The sequence below is a fragment of the Rhamphochromis longiceps genome, linkage group LG7 (assembly GCF_057381845.1).
Source record: "Rhamphochromis longiceps isolate RC_006_pf linkage group LG7, R_longiceps_female_GT1.1, whole genome shotgun sequence".
In the NCBI taxonomy this organism is placed as follows: Eukaryota; Metazoa; Chordata; class Actinopteri; order Cichliformes; family Cichlidae; genus Rhamphochromis; species Rhamphochromis longiceps.
In genome coordinates, this window is record NC_140563.1 from 10,215,868 (window position 1) to 10,230,602 (window position 14,735).

The 14,735-nt window shown below is 41.8% G+C and overlaps 1 protein-coding gene across 1 annotated transcript in view; it reads right to left on the reverse strand.

The window, feature by feature from the left end:
• Positions 1 to 14,735, reverse strand: part of pclob (piccolo presynaptic cytomatrix protein b) — a 59,812-nt gene that overhangs the window by 18,875 nt on the left and 26,202 nt on the right. Inside the window, exons 14-18 of the mRNA XM_085411756.1 lie at positions 12,519 to 13,376; positions 5,312 to 12,050; positions 1,558 to 3,113; positions 1,202 to 1,467; positions 3 to 813 (exon numbers count right to left, since the gene is read on the reverse strand). Of these exons, the coding sequence (XP_085267882.1) occupies positions 3 to 813; positions 1,202 to 1,467; positions 1,558 to 3,113; positions 5,312 to 12,050; positions 12,519 to 13,376 (10,230 nt within the window). The remainder of the gene's footprint in view (positions 1 to 2; positions 814 to 1,201; positions 1,468 to 1,557; positions 3,114 to 5,311; positions 12,051 to 12,518; positions 13,377 to 14,735) is intronic.

A 14,735-nucleotide genomic window follows, 5' to 3' on the forward strand; every position in this document is an offset into this window, starting at 1 on the left:
ACCTCTGCTGTGCGCCTGAGTCTGTCTGCCTTGGACATCTCCTTATCAGGCAAGTTGAATCCAGAACCCAAGCCAGTATTGCTCAGCCCTGTTGACGCCTTGGTGAGCTCCCCTATGTCTTCTATCAGCACATAATTCCTGGCATTATGGTGGTCAATATCAGCATAGAAAGAATCAGCAGAAATGCTAGACATGGGACTAGAGGCCATGCTCCTCTCCTCAAGTCCTAACCTCAAGTCCAAGCTTCCATACTTGCCCCCTAGGTGAGCCACTCCATATCCACTTTCTGTGGAAGTTGGCACAATGAGCAGTGGCTGGTTGCGTATCACCTCATAGTTAGTGGTGATTTTGGGCTCTAAATCAGACAGGTTTGTTTGTCGCTGCTTCCCCTGCTGCAAGAGCAGAGCATGTTGGTAGCTGCCTGGCTGAGTCTGGGCATGGGAGAGGGACATGGTTGGGTAAGGAGACACCTGTTGGTGGTAAAGTGATTGTTGCTGATACATGTTCTGTTGGGTGTAGTGGCTAGTGGTTTGGGTCTGGGGAACATACTGGCCATAGTGAGAGTAGGGACTAGTTAGTGTGTTGTACTGGGAATCAGCTTCTGTCTGTGGGGGGATGAATTGCTCAAATTCCGACTGGGGAGCTGTCCGTGGTCTCTCAAGACCATCACCTCTGGTCTCTCTGATGTTGCTGACCTCACTGTCAGACATGTAGTCTCGCTCCTCTGCCACACCCTGAAGATAGGCTCTTTCTCTCTTCTCTCTTTCTTTCAGCAAGGCCTCCTTACGACGGTTGATACCCATCTCCAAGTACCTTGAATAAATAAATGAAATAAATATATATATATATATTTTTTTTTTTACAATTTTAGTACTCAAAAGTTCTAATAAAAACCAGGGGAGGTGGCAAACAATATTCTGTTTTCTCACACATTAATACCTGTTACTATGTGTGAGTGTTGAGAAGTCTCATTGAGAGATGTCAAGGCAGCCTTTTTGCCCATAAGCTATCAAGGTAAGAAGGGAATCATGCAGACGAATTAGGAAGATTGATGGCATGAGATGCAATGACTGATGCAGTGGAGTTAGCTTGAATCATTTTCTGAGGTATTAGTTATTTATTAATTTAATACAGTAATACAAGTATAGGTAACTTTATATCCTAAACTGCGATGATTTTAAAAAAATTAAATGTGTCTCACCGTAGCTTGGCATCAATCTCTTTTTCTTCTTCATCTAACTCAGCCTGTTTCTTTCGAAGTTTAGAAGATTCTCTCTCCACTAGATCAAGCTCCTTGTCAATGTCCTGCAGGATCTTTGCCCGGGCCATAGTTGTACTACGAGCTAGACGGCGTCGAGCAGAGTTGGTGCTGTAGCCTGACCGTCCTGAGAGGGAGTCATCTTCAGGAGGGGGATCTGGCAGTGTTCTCTTTACCTTCTTACCTGTACTAGAGGGAGAGCCTCGGCTCTAGAATAAAAACAATCAAACAATCAGTTTGTCAATTCAGACTACTATATGACGGCTCATATTTTTCCATTCATATGTGATATGACTTACAGAATAGCTGTCTGCATAGTATCCACCCATCCTGTCTTCTGTGGAAGGACTAAGGGACTTAGGGTCAGATAGAGATTTTTGACCAGCCTTCAATATCCGAGGACCAGAAGAAAATCTGGTTGGGTCTGCAGTCAACATTCTCTGTCCTCCAAGTGACTTTTCTGGGGACAGTGGGGAAACTGTAGTATAGAAGGTTTTGGACTTAGCGGGGATGTCTGCTGAGAGGTGTGTGCTGTAGCCCACCTCAGTGGGAGCATGTCTTCTGTCTGAGTCTGTCTGACAGCTCAGACTTCCACCTCTCTGAGAGTTCTCTGGAGCTGATATATGTTTAATGATTTCTACTTTTGTGTCCATCTGGACATTAGGTCGCTTGATAGTTCCAGAGTGATCAGTCTGGACAGATATCTCTGCCACTGTCTGGATAGCAATGCTAGAGACCTTGGAGCCATGTTTTCCATCACTGCTATGCTTTCGAGAGCGTCGCCGAGCTTTTGTTGGAGCATCCCATTCATCTTGGTCTTCATCGTCAGTCTGAGCTGAGCTATCAATGTTTCTTTTATTTTTCTTTCTCCTTCCAACGTGTTGTTTCTCTGCTGAGTCTTCATCATCTGTCTGCACCCCACTATCAATTATTTTTTTCCCTATGTCCTGATCAGCTTGAAGCTTTACTAAATCTTGACTTTCCTCTATGTGTGTCCCAGCAGATGGAGTCGTAGACTCATCTCTGACTGGCCAGTACTGGCCACTGTCTCCTACACCTGCATATTTAGCATCTAGAAGATTTCCAGTGGGACCAGTACTACCATAGTGCTCGTCTAGCTGCCGCTGGAGTTGCAGTTGGAGCTGCTGAATTTGCTGCAACTGCTCTTTCTGCTGTGCATAGGTCTCCTGTTGAGCCACCATGTGGGCATGATGCTCCTCTTCTTGCTGAAGGAGAAGCTGCTGTTTCAGAGCCTGAAGTTCCTCAAGCTCCCTTTGGACCATAAGCTGTTCCTGTTCTCGATATCGCTGGATTTCTTGCCTTTCCCATTCCAGCTCTTCTGCAAGACATAGTTGCTTAAGCTTCTCTAGCTCTAGAAATTCCCTCTCCATCTGATACTGGGCCATTTTGGTGTTATCTAAGCCAGGGAATATTGGAGAAGAAGCTAGGGCATCCAGAGAAGCAGCAATAGCTTCCAGGGTGGCATCAGAGTACATCTCTGGATAGCCAGTTATGATGTCAGCCAAAGCTGTAGGTAGAAAATCTTTAGATAGCCCAGAGTCAAAAGGAATTATCTGTCCAGGGTCTGTAGTGGGGATAAAGCCATATGGGTGTGGTAATGGCTGGCTGTGGACTATTGATGTGGGTGTTAAGGTTGTGCTAAAGACAGAACCTGGCTGAGTTGTAATTGCATATGTGGATGGAACTGGGGCAGCAACAGAGGAGTAAACTATTCCATCTGATGTCCTTAGAGCACTATTTACACCAAACCCAGCTGCAGGGATCTGGGAGTATTGAGCAGTAGTCATCAAAGGGTAGACTCCAGTCGTTTTGCTAGTGTAGTCTAGTGCTTTACCTGTTGTAATAAAATATATATTTTATTCTTCTAAAAAACTTTTATTAAAAAAAACCCCAAATGAGTCATGCAATTTGGATAAAAAAAAACTGCACATGCATATCTGAAGTCATTTTGGCTAGCAAGATGCAAAACCAAAATACTGAGGGAGCACACGTAGGCAAACACATGCATCTGTATGAAAAAACGGAAAAGAAAAGAAAAACAGGTTAATATTTAAGGAAATCATGCATATTAAACAGCAAAGCAAATTAAATAATTTCCAAAAAAGTTAAGGAGATCATGCAACCTATAAATAAAAAACAGAAGATTTAATCATATAAAAGATTTTATTAGAGAAGTGTAGAAAATATATAAAATACTGGTGATTTTTTTTTCAAACAAAATGTTTCCAAAATGCTTCTTTGCTTGAAATCGAATTTTAGTTGGTAATCACTTCAGGGAATTTTATGTTAATTTTATTATGTGCTAAAGGGTGACGGGTCTTGCCTTCAGGCAGCAGGCTTGGACTCTTTGTAATATGTACAGAATTTTCCATTATCTTGCTGATATAACCAAGCTTCTCACTGACAGAATCATTGTTCAGCATTAATGGTGCCTCGAAGAAATTAAGTTTTCCATGCTATGTGCATCAGTGGAACCTATAACTATTCAGATTGTCATGTGTCTGCTGAAAACAAGCCAGGTGGTCAATGGCTGCTTTAGCCTAGAGTACACAACATCTTCAGGAGACAGAAACACTCTCTACTTTTAAGATTAGGCTTACTTTTCTTTTTGATAAAGCATATAGTTAGGGCTGAATCTTCCCTTAGTTACGGTGCAATGTCTAGGCTGCTAGGGGCTTCCCATGATGCATTGAGTGTCTTTCTTTACTCATCTTTTTACTCACCATGTGTCTATACACATTAGTTATTATTAATCTCTTTCTCGCTTGACCCCCCAGTGATCAGGATAGATGGCTGCCTCTCCCTCAACCTGGTTCTGCTGCAGATTTCTTCCTGTTAAAAGACAGTTTTTCCTTCCCACTGACGCGCTTGCTTATAGATATTCATATAATTGTTTGGGTTTTCTCTGTTTTCTCTGTATTATTGTCTTTACCTTACAATATAAAGCACTTGGAGGTAACTATTGTGATTTGGCGCTATATAAGTATAATAAAATGGAACTGAATCTATGAATCAAAATATTTTTTTAATTTGTGAAATTACAGAACACATCTTTGTATGTTCTTTGTCTATTTCTGTCTTAAAGATAAAGGGCATTTATTGTCAATTTTTCTCAAATTATCAGAATCTTCTAATGATATTATATACCACAGTTGGTAGAGTTATCTTTTTTACCCTGATTGAATAATAATTTTCCTAATTTGTTATGAGATATTCCTCAAACTATGTCCTTCCAGCTTTTATAAAGCATGTTGCTGGCATTAAATTTAAAATTGGCATATATGCAGTGCTGGTGAGTAACGGAATACATGTACCGGCGTTACGTATTTAAAATACAAAATATGAGTAACTGTATTCTGTTACAGTTACCGTTTAAAAAGGTGGTATTCAGAATACAGTTACTTTGTTGAATTAAAGGGATTACACGGCGATCTTTTCCTGTTTCATACGTTATGTTGTCCCCTCTCTATTTGTGGTAATTCCACCCTGGTGGAAACCCAAACGAAACACGTATTAAGAGGCTCTAATTCCTCTGTCTCAATCTCGCAGCCCATGTCACCCCTACTTGCAGCCCGTATAATGATGCGGCGAAATATTTTAAAAAGTTATATAATGTGAAGGCAATAGGCAGAGTGTTACAGGCATAGCCCTAAAGAATGTAGCCTCATGGGCAGTGTAGCCCAGTTGTAAGTAAGCTATTAACTGTAAACTGTGTTTGTGTTTTTCTCCATTGGAGCAACCTTTCAGCGCCTCCCTCTGTCTCTCACTAACAAAGTTGACCCAGACAACAAAGTAAAGCTAGTGTCCTAACTTTTTTGGAAACAGTATGCAAGCAAACATGAAATAATAAACTTCCAGGAAAAATAAGTATGTTTATCTTCAGAAAGAACTGAACTGTAAAAACATACTATATGTCATGCAGAGGCATTTTAAAAGCTTGATTCAAGCCAATGGAAGCCCACTCCCCCCTCTCAAAAAAAGAAAACACGGAAGTAAAAAAGACAAATCATGCAGAAGTACTCTCATACTCACCAGCAGAAAGTTTAGCTGCAGTGAGGTCTATAGCGCCATCTGAAGAGCCACTGAGGTAGTCATAGTCACTTTTAGGAACCATGGAAAACAGTCCTGCCTCTGTCAAGTTGGTTTCAGACACTGATGCTTTTATGCCATTAGTTCCTTTGATACTATACAGTCCAGCATTATCATATTGATAGTGGTCATCTCTGTAGCCAAAACGGTTATCAGGTTGGCTTGTAACTGGAGGCTGTGTTCTGCATGATCCCGTGAATGGTAGCTTGTAAATTACATCACAGCAAACACTATGCCTTCCTGCTGTAAGGTCCATTGGGGTCCCTTCATCCTCTACAACAGTGGTCACCACTCCTGGACTTGTACCAGACAATGCTACCACAGCTCTCATTGGTTTGTAGTTTGTCAGATCCATGGCCTCTGTGGCCTCTAGAGAAAGGACAGGCCCTCCATTGCTGAGAAGTGTGGGGACTGACGTCAATGGCTGTTTTGCTCCAGAGGACACAAGAGCTTCAAAGGAAAGATTAATTGGTATATCTTGAGCTGTGGATGCTACAGCACTCAGCATGGGTTGGGTGCTAACAGGTCTGTATACGATCTGTGCTAAGGGCTCAAATGGTTTGTATGTTGTGAGGGATAGTGGCAATGATGTAACGGGGCCTTGCAAATCAAGCGGTTTCTCTGCTGGAGTGTTGCTATATGAAGCAATAGTAGCTGTGCATGTGACAATTGTGATGCTGTCAGTGACAACAGACAGTGTGGTTGCTGGGGTAATTGCTGGACTAAGATTTACTATCTCCGGCTGTACTGCTGTAATTTGACGGCCACTAGAGTCACTTGAAAAAGACTGTCGACTTGATTCAGGCGGAGTCAGGTCCATGCCTTGCGCAGTCATCTTTATACCAACCTTCATTGTACGTAAATCAATAACATCACCAGGATATATTTTACCATTCTGTTTGGGTACAGGTTGGACTTTAGCAATGTCTGGTTGTATAGTTATTGCTACACTAGGTGGAGGGACCTGTGGAAGTCTTTCATGGACAACAGAAACAGTGGTCCTCTGGACCTCAGTGGTAACTACTTGAGTAACTAGGCTAGGAAGGCTTTCAGGTGGCTGGCCTGAGGTGGAAATTGAAGCTGAATACATATGGCTCATACTAGAGACCACCTTTTCTGCTCCTCTTATCTCCTGGCTTTCAATAGACTCTTGCTGAATTTTAGTGATGGTGACTGGAGAAACATTCTGTGGAATGTCTTGCACTGTGGGCCGTGAGGTCCTCGCGGTGTATTCCTCAGTGGTTATTAGCTCCACAGGGTGATCATATTCTGATGAATAAGTCAATGCATGTGGTTGGCGTTCTGGAATAGATTCTCTTCTGTAGGGGAGCTGAACAGCATAACCATCATTAGAAACATCTTTTTCAGCTGGCAGGTTTACTACCTGTGCTAATTGGTATGGTTGCTGCATGGTTATGGATTCTCTTCTGGTGGCAGCAAAGGCTTCAGCTGTAACCACTTGTCTGGGCATTTCATACTCTGTAGGACAAGTAAATCTTTCAGTTGTGGCATATGTTGGCTGTACTATGGAAGATATGGATGTCCTCCTCTTATGGGTGGTTTCCTCAGTTGTCATAACTGGCATTCCAGGCCCAGCCTGAGGTTGTATCATGGATGATGATATTGAAGAAGCTATGAGATCAGCATCCTTAGTTATAATTTGTGAAGGAGGCTCAAATTGAGGTTGCAATGCCAGTGGTGGCACTGAATGTGTCATAACTGAGGATGTTATTCCTTCACAGACCTTTGGAATATATATATGAGGAGGTATATTTGGATGTGTAACTATGTGTTCAACTTCCATGATAAGAGGTGATGGTGTTTCCTCAGCAGCTGTAGGAGATATCTTCTTATCGTCTATAGTTAATGGCATTAACTCAACAGGGGTAATTTCACTTACCACAGGTTGATGATGCGGTAATGGATGTACCATTGCTATCTCTGGTATTCTAACAGCTGCATCAGTTGTAATAACTTCTGTGAGTACATCAGACTTGGTAGGGAGGAAAACCCCTTCAGCTACAAGAAGTGGTTGCTGAGTAGGCAGATGTTCTGTCACTGCAGGCAGAACTTCTGAAGGTTGAATAGTTTGTAGAACAGGTGAGGGTTCAGAAATGGTCCAGCTATAGTTAAGACCTGTGGCCAATTCTTGATCTTTCGAATGAGTCATTGCTTCAGATACTGTAAGTGGATGCTCAACAGGGATTTGCTGAACACCTGGTATCAGTGATCTTAATGAAATTGCTTCTGCAACAACGACATCAGTAGGTACATCCTCGTCTGTATGTGGCATTTCAATTTGGGCTGCAGCTTGTGCATCAAAAACAGTTGCAGATGGTCTATCTTGGGCTACAGGTTTGTCAAAAGATACTCCAGGCTGCAATGAAGTAGAAAAAACTTCAATCAGAGGCTCTGGCTGGACAGGTATGGTTGGTTTGGGAGCCTGAGGAACCAGTGCTTCACTTAAACTTTCTGATGGAACTGTTATGATCTCTGTAATTGTGGCTTGGACTGGATGAATGAGAATTTTTGGCTCTGGGGACACTGTGATGACCTCAGACAGTGTTTTAGGTTGTGACAGTGGTGGAGTCATTGATTGCTCCTGGTGCACAAATGGTTTCTTAATTGGAAAAGGCACAGTATGTGCTTGGACAGAAGTTTCCTGGGCTAATGGCAATGTTACGATATCAACTACAGGAAGCGATGACAGCATTACAGATGGCATAGTGTCTGTTTTAGCTTGGACTTCAGAAACTACTACCTCAGAAGTTGTCATTTGTTCAGGGACAGCTGAAGCTACAGATATTGGAGGTGGATGCCTTACAGTAGGGACCGAGGCTCTCCTTACTGTAGCCTGTGCTGAGAATACTTCAATGGGTGCTTTCTGCTCTGATGGTGTTGTCCGTATTCCTGACACTTTTGTGGAAGGGATGGACCCTCTTCTTACAGGTGCTTGGACAGTTATGGACTCTGTTGGTGAACCAGGTTCTGATGGAAGCGTTATCACTACATAGGTTTGTAAACATTTCGCATGTCTAGGAGATACAGGTGATTTAGGAGATGTTGCACCCAACTTAGACTCCACAGGTCTTGTCAGACTAAGTGATAGAGCCTTTGGAGGTTCTTTTGTCCTGGGGAGGGTTGCCGCTTTGGGAGCTACAGGAGGTGGCTTGACACTCTCTCCTGGTTTATGACTGAAAACCATTCCAGCTGGAATTGATACAGGTTTAGGTGGTATGGGTGGAGGAGGCTTGGTAGTCTGACTAGGAATAGAAGCTGCAGAAAGAACTGGTGTGAAATTTGCTTTAGCAGTTGTCACTGGAGTGGGAACTGATTGCTTTGGAACAGTTGGTTTGGGTAAAGTGGATGGAGGTGTTGGACTAGAAACTGTAATGGGTACTTCTACTGTGTCTATAACTTTAGGTGAAATGGGTGGAGCTACAACTTCCTGCACTGTTGCCACCTTAGTAGGAAGTGAAGATATATCTGTACTGCACACATCTGAAGCAGAATGTGGGGCTACTTGGCTACCATATGGAGCAGAAGCAATGAAAGATATTGGCCCTTTGCTAGGTATACCTTGGTTTCTGGCTTGTTCAATCAAAGCTTTGTTCTCTACACTGGGGACAATGATAACTACATGCCCCTGTCTATTTGGTGTTACTAACTGAGGTACAACTCCACCATCTGATTTCATGGCTTCCATTCTTGGTTGGATATCCACAACAACAGATTGCATTGGCTGTCCAACAGCTGTGGTTCCCATAGGTGATGTAGTCCGAGTGGCATGCTCAACAGGTTTTACAAAAGGAACATCTTTATTAGTTTCAGGTAATGATACCGAAGTAGATCGAGGGGGAGGAGGAGGCGGGACCTTCTTTTTGACTATAGTAGTTGAAGCTGTTGCTGCTGAAGGCATCTGGGCGGTTTGAGCCAGAGGTGGGACTACCACTGGACTGACTGATGGGATGGCTGATTGTACAGGGACTGAGTGTACCACTTTAGTTTCAGCTTGAGCTGGGGTAGTAACAAGTGCTGAGACTGGTAATGGGGGATGTGTTGGTATGGGAGCTGTGGTTGAAACCAGGTCAGGCATCTGCACTATGACTGGTTCAGGACATGAAACTAGAGTGACAGAAGTGGAAAGACTGGCAGATGTTGGAGCCGAGACTGCAACAGGTCGGGCTGCTACTAGGGTTGTAGAATGAATGGAGACAACAGAAGGTGCTGGACTTGGTGCTGAGACCTGTGAAATAGCTGGAATGTTGTCAGGAACCTGAGATGGAGATGAAACCAAGTCTGGCATTTGTACCACAACAGGTGATGCAGTTATGGCTTCTACTGTAGAAGTCTGAACTTGAATGGCTGTAGCTGTTTGCACTTTGGATGGATCAGACACAACATCTGGTATTGTAACTATAACTGTAACTGGAGAAGAAGAGACTGAGTTTTCATTAGATTGTACTCCTGCATCTGTGGCAGGCAGTGGTGAGGAGATCTCTGGAGGTGATTGTGTTTTAAATGAAGCAGAAGGTGTTGGTGTAGACAGTGGAGTTGAATCTGATGAAAGAGGTGTTTGAGCCTGGAATGGAGATGAAGATGTAGCATTAGAGGCCAAACTGGAATCTGCACTAGCTGGTGAGGTTGGAGGTGACACTGGTGATACAGGAGAAGGTGTTGTAGTTAGTTCTGGAGCTGATATTGGAGTTGGAATAGGTTTTGGCTCTGGAATTTCACAGACTACACATATAGGATCCATCTCAACAGTTTCAGACAAAGATGGGCTTATGCATGGTTCTTCTTTGGTCTCAGAGTCATCACTGGGGGTAATGTCAGAGGAAATACCAATGCCATAGTCATCTGCAAGACTGTCATCCTCTTCTTCCCCAGATGAACACTGAGTAATCTTGAGGTCTGGTATAGGGAACAATGCTTTCCTTAATGCAGGATCTTGTTGAATCATAGGCCTAACAAAACTTATAGCCCCACTAGGAGTACTAGGGACAACAGTTATGTCAGGACGCTTTGGGGGCTCAGAAGGGCGTGGAGGGGCTGGTCGCTTCTTTTTCTTTGCTGACATGTCACTTAAAGTTTCAGTTTCTGTAAGAGGCATTTCAAGTTTTTCAGTTGGGTATGTCTCTTCTATAGTCACTACACAAGTTTCAGCAAATGAGGGAGGGCAAGTGACCTGTGAAGCGCTTGAGGCAGAAGATTCCATGGCATTTTGTGCCTGCTGAAATTCATGCTCTATCATCATTAACTCTCTCTTCTTTTGCATCATCTCCTCATAAACCTCCTCAGGAGACCTGAGTTTTTTGAGAGAATCAGAGCCAGTATCATTTTTGGGTTCTTCCCGAGATTCACTCATTTTAATTTCAGGTTCCTCAACTAAGGATTCATAAAGATAGTCCTCTATTGCCATCCCCCCATAGAGTGGCTCAATATCAGGTGGACTGTCTCCTGGAATAGCTTTAGTCTTCTGAATAATTTCCTCGTATGCTTCTTCTGCACTCTTTAATGATTTTGTCACACTGTCCTTTTCTATAAATGGATCAGAAAGGGTGTATGGTATGACTGTTGGTGAAGGTTTACGTCCTCTCTGTACAGCTTGAGTGGCTTCTGATTCTGATTCTATACTGGCAGAATACTCCGAGCCAGATGTTCTATGAGTTTCCTTTATAACTGTGACTTCTTTCAGATCCTCTGTGGAGGAAGAATCTTTGTGTGGGGACAGTAGTTGTCCATGGGGTCCCATCTTCTCTTCCTCAGAGGAGTCTTCGATGGTAGGAAGAGGCTGAGTTGGTTGCCTGTGCTTACCTTTGCGATACTGTTTGTCCCCACTGGGTTTCCTGCGACTAGGGCTGCTATCACTATCCTCTTCCAGGGAGGAGGCTGATGTAGGTGAAGATTCTGGAGTAAAACTGGATGCTTGAACACTAGATGAACCCTTTGACACAGATTCTGTGATGCTTTCTATTTCTTCATCTGTGCTTTGTCTTTGTCTCATGACTGGAATTGCTTTCTTGAAAGTAGTTCTGGGTAATGTTTCAGGCACGCTTTGAGCAGTCATGCTGTCAGTTTTTGGGACTGCTTTGTTCCTGGCTGGGCTGTCTTCATTATCTGTGCTACCTTTTCTAGAAAGTGGTTTGACTGTCACCAATGTATTATCAAGGTCAGTATCCTTTATAGCTTGTACATTCTCCAAATTCTTTTCTTTCTCATCTTCTGATACAGACATTTCTTCTTCATCACCCATACCCATTATCTGCTTGCGGATGAACTCTTCGTCTTCCACAGAGGAGTCAGCACTCTCAGTTTTGATGTCCTCACTGCTGGATGAAATATTGCTCACCTTTAGTTTCCTTCTCTGGACTTTAGGTGATGGTGAGGGTGTGAGTTCACTTTCACTGCTTTCATCCATTGCTTGGAAACTCAGACGCCTTCTTTTAGCATTTATCTGCTCCTTTGCTGGTATAGAAGAATCTGCACCATCTTTGCTTGCACCACTCACTATTTCATCATTCAATTCATGTAATATGGGTAAAATCTGAGGTTGCTCTTCATCATGACCCTCTGGTTTGGATTTGGGCTTAGTAGCTGTTACAGGGACATCTGTAGGCACCTCCGCAGTGGAAAGAGAGTCTTTTCGTTTCTTACTGAGCTCTTTGTCTTCATCTTCATCCTAAAATTGTGAAAAGGAAGACATATCAGTGTGGCTGTGATTACATTTCTTTAATAAATGAAGTTGACTCTTAATGCTGTGGAACCCAAGATCTGTCATGAGCTAACTTACTGCAGAAGACACACCAACAAGCTTAACAAGATTCTGTCCCCTTTTGAGTTAATCAGTGTAACCAAATGGAGCTGTAATGTACAAATTTCCATATTACTCCATATACTCATGAAAATGCCATCACTGATGTGAACAACTTTAACGTTCTTATAATTTGAAAGATAAAAGTCAAAGTTTTCAAGATTAGCAAAACAAGAGTTTGGAATCTGATGTGCTTTGAATATAAAAATACATCTAATCTTATACAGGTAAAGTATAGCCAAGACTAAAGAACAGAGAGAAAAGCTCTTGTTGTTTAATTTTTTATCTCTTTTAGATAATCTAGATTTTTTTTCAACAAACAGGATAAACTCTTACTTTTCTTTTTGGAGAGACTGGTTGCGACTCAATGGTTGAGAGGATGTTGGTAATTTTGTCAGCAGAGTCATCAGCAAATTCTTTGCTGTCAGTTACTGTGACTGCATCTCCTTCCATAACCACCTGCTGCTGTTCTTTTGACTCTGGTTGCACCATAATTTGCTGCAAAGATTTTGATGAGTCTGTCAGGATGGTGCGATCATCAGTGTCTACCACCTTAATAATCCTCTCTGCAACAGACAGGTCTTGTTTTGTCTGAGCCTCTGGAATAACTTGAGCTACTGCAACCTCTGGAGTGACAGGGGACGCAGAGACAACTGAAGCGTCAGGAACTGGAACTGAAGAAGGTTCAGCTACTCCTGCTTCAAATTCAACTTTATGAAGATCCGTTTTAGACTCTTCAGTTTTGCGTAATTTTGTCGTGCTGAAATCTGTTTTTGGTACCTCTTCTTTCTTGGTAACATCTGTATCTAGAACGTCAATCGTTGGTGTTACCTCTGTCAAAGGTTGCTTTAAAACCTCTTCTTTGGTGGGTAAAGGTGTCGTCTCAAGCTCAATATGTGTAGACGCTGCTGTAAGCATTGTTTCCATTTTGAGAGATGTTGAGTCTACATTTGCTTTTATGGTTGAAACTGTTGGTGCTGTCTCAACAGGCACGGGGGTGGGTTGTGATTTTGTGGGTCCAGGCCTGGTCTCTGACTTCGTTGAGGTGGTTTTGGGCTCTGCCTTTGTGGTTACTGGTGTGGCCTGGGTCTCTGACTTGGCAGGTGGAGGTGAAGGTTGAGGCATTTTTCCTGAGTCTCCCAGCTGTCCTGACAAAGCCCTCTGAGTTTGGCAGTTTAAACACAGCCATTCCTTCTGTAATCAAACAAAAACAACATAATTAGGAAACACATTAAGATAAAAAGTCACAATACCAAATGAGAGCTATTGTAATCAGGCTAATTATGGTCCTTATCCAAAGAATTTATTTGTTCAAAAAGATAACTGAAGCGTTATGCCAGAGTTGTAAAGTCATGAATGAATTAGCTTCTTTGTCATGCTTCACACCACTGCTTTTTCATTAGCTTCTGGACTAGTACCTGATGATATGTATATGGATGGCCCTGCATAATGATTTAAAATCTTGACTTAGAGCCTACTTAAATAAAGTATTATACCTTAAATTATTAGTAATAATTAAAATGAAACTGTCTGGAATTTATGACTAAATTAGTACTTGGTATTTAGGTGGGATGTCTCCATGTGTGTACCAATGCCACAGAAAAACAGCGCTCTAAAACCAAGCTAGCAGAACAAAGAAATTGTTGAGTAATTGTTTGGCTAGCCCATTGAGACATTACACAAAAAAAGGATATCTATTCTGTAATATATATAACTGTGCCTAACTAATTATTAGCCCATTACCTTCACTGTTTAAGAAAGGGAATTATATCGGCTCAAATAACAACAGACTAAATCTGAGCACTGACAACACTAAACTTTGTTACATGTCAGGTGCTCATTAAAATCCTGCATTAAGATCACAGTAAATTACCCCACTGTGTGCAGAACTCAGTTTTCTTGTGCATGCATTTTTTCTGCTTTCTGTTATGATGATACAGAATCTTGTGTTTTATATGTCATTTCATCCATACACATTCAAAAAAAAAGAGTCCACGGTCAAAAGTAACCTGGCCAGGCTGAATTAGACAGAAAGGTTATTTTTCATCAAAGACAATTTGCTGAAAATAGTGCCAAATTACTTGAATGAGGCTGCTTTATGTCTTTACTGAAAGGAAAAGCAAAAACAAAGAAAAACACTGAAGAAAAACAACAAGCACAAAACAACAAAAAGCAAACATACTTGAAGAACTCAGTCGTGTGATGTCTAGACTTTTTCCTGTTAAGTACGTTTGCAAGTAATAAAAGTTCCAAATTATGTGTTTTAGACTAAGACATGATAATTCCTGATGGTTTTCACATAGACAAATATTATAGTCAATACAATACAGTTTTGGATGCTGAGTAATACCATAGCACTCTAAGTGATCTAAATTCAGTAATCAGCTATCAATGCTGAAAAACAGACTTAGATTTTTAAACTTCTTAATAAAATAATATAAACATGCTCAGTACTGTTACAGTAGACCGTACATTACACATGAAACAGCAATAGAATGCTTACCTTGCAAAAAAGCTAATCTCATTTTATAAGGAATGCTATTACTTCAAAAT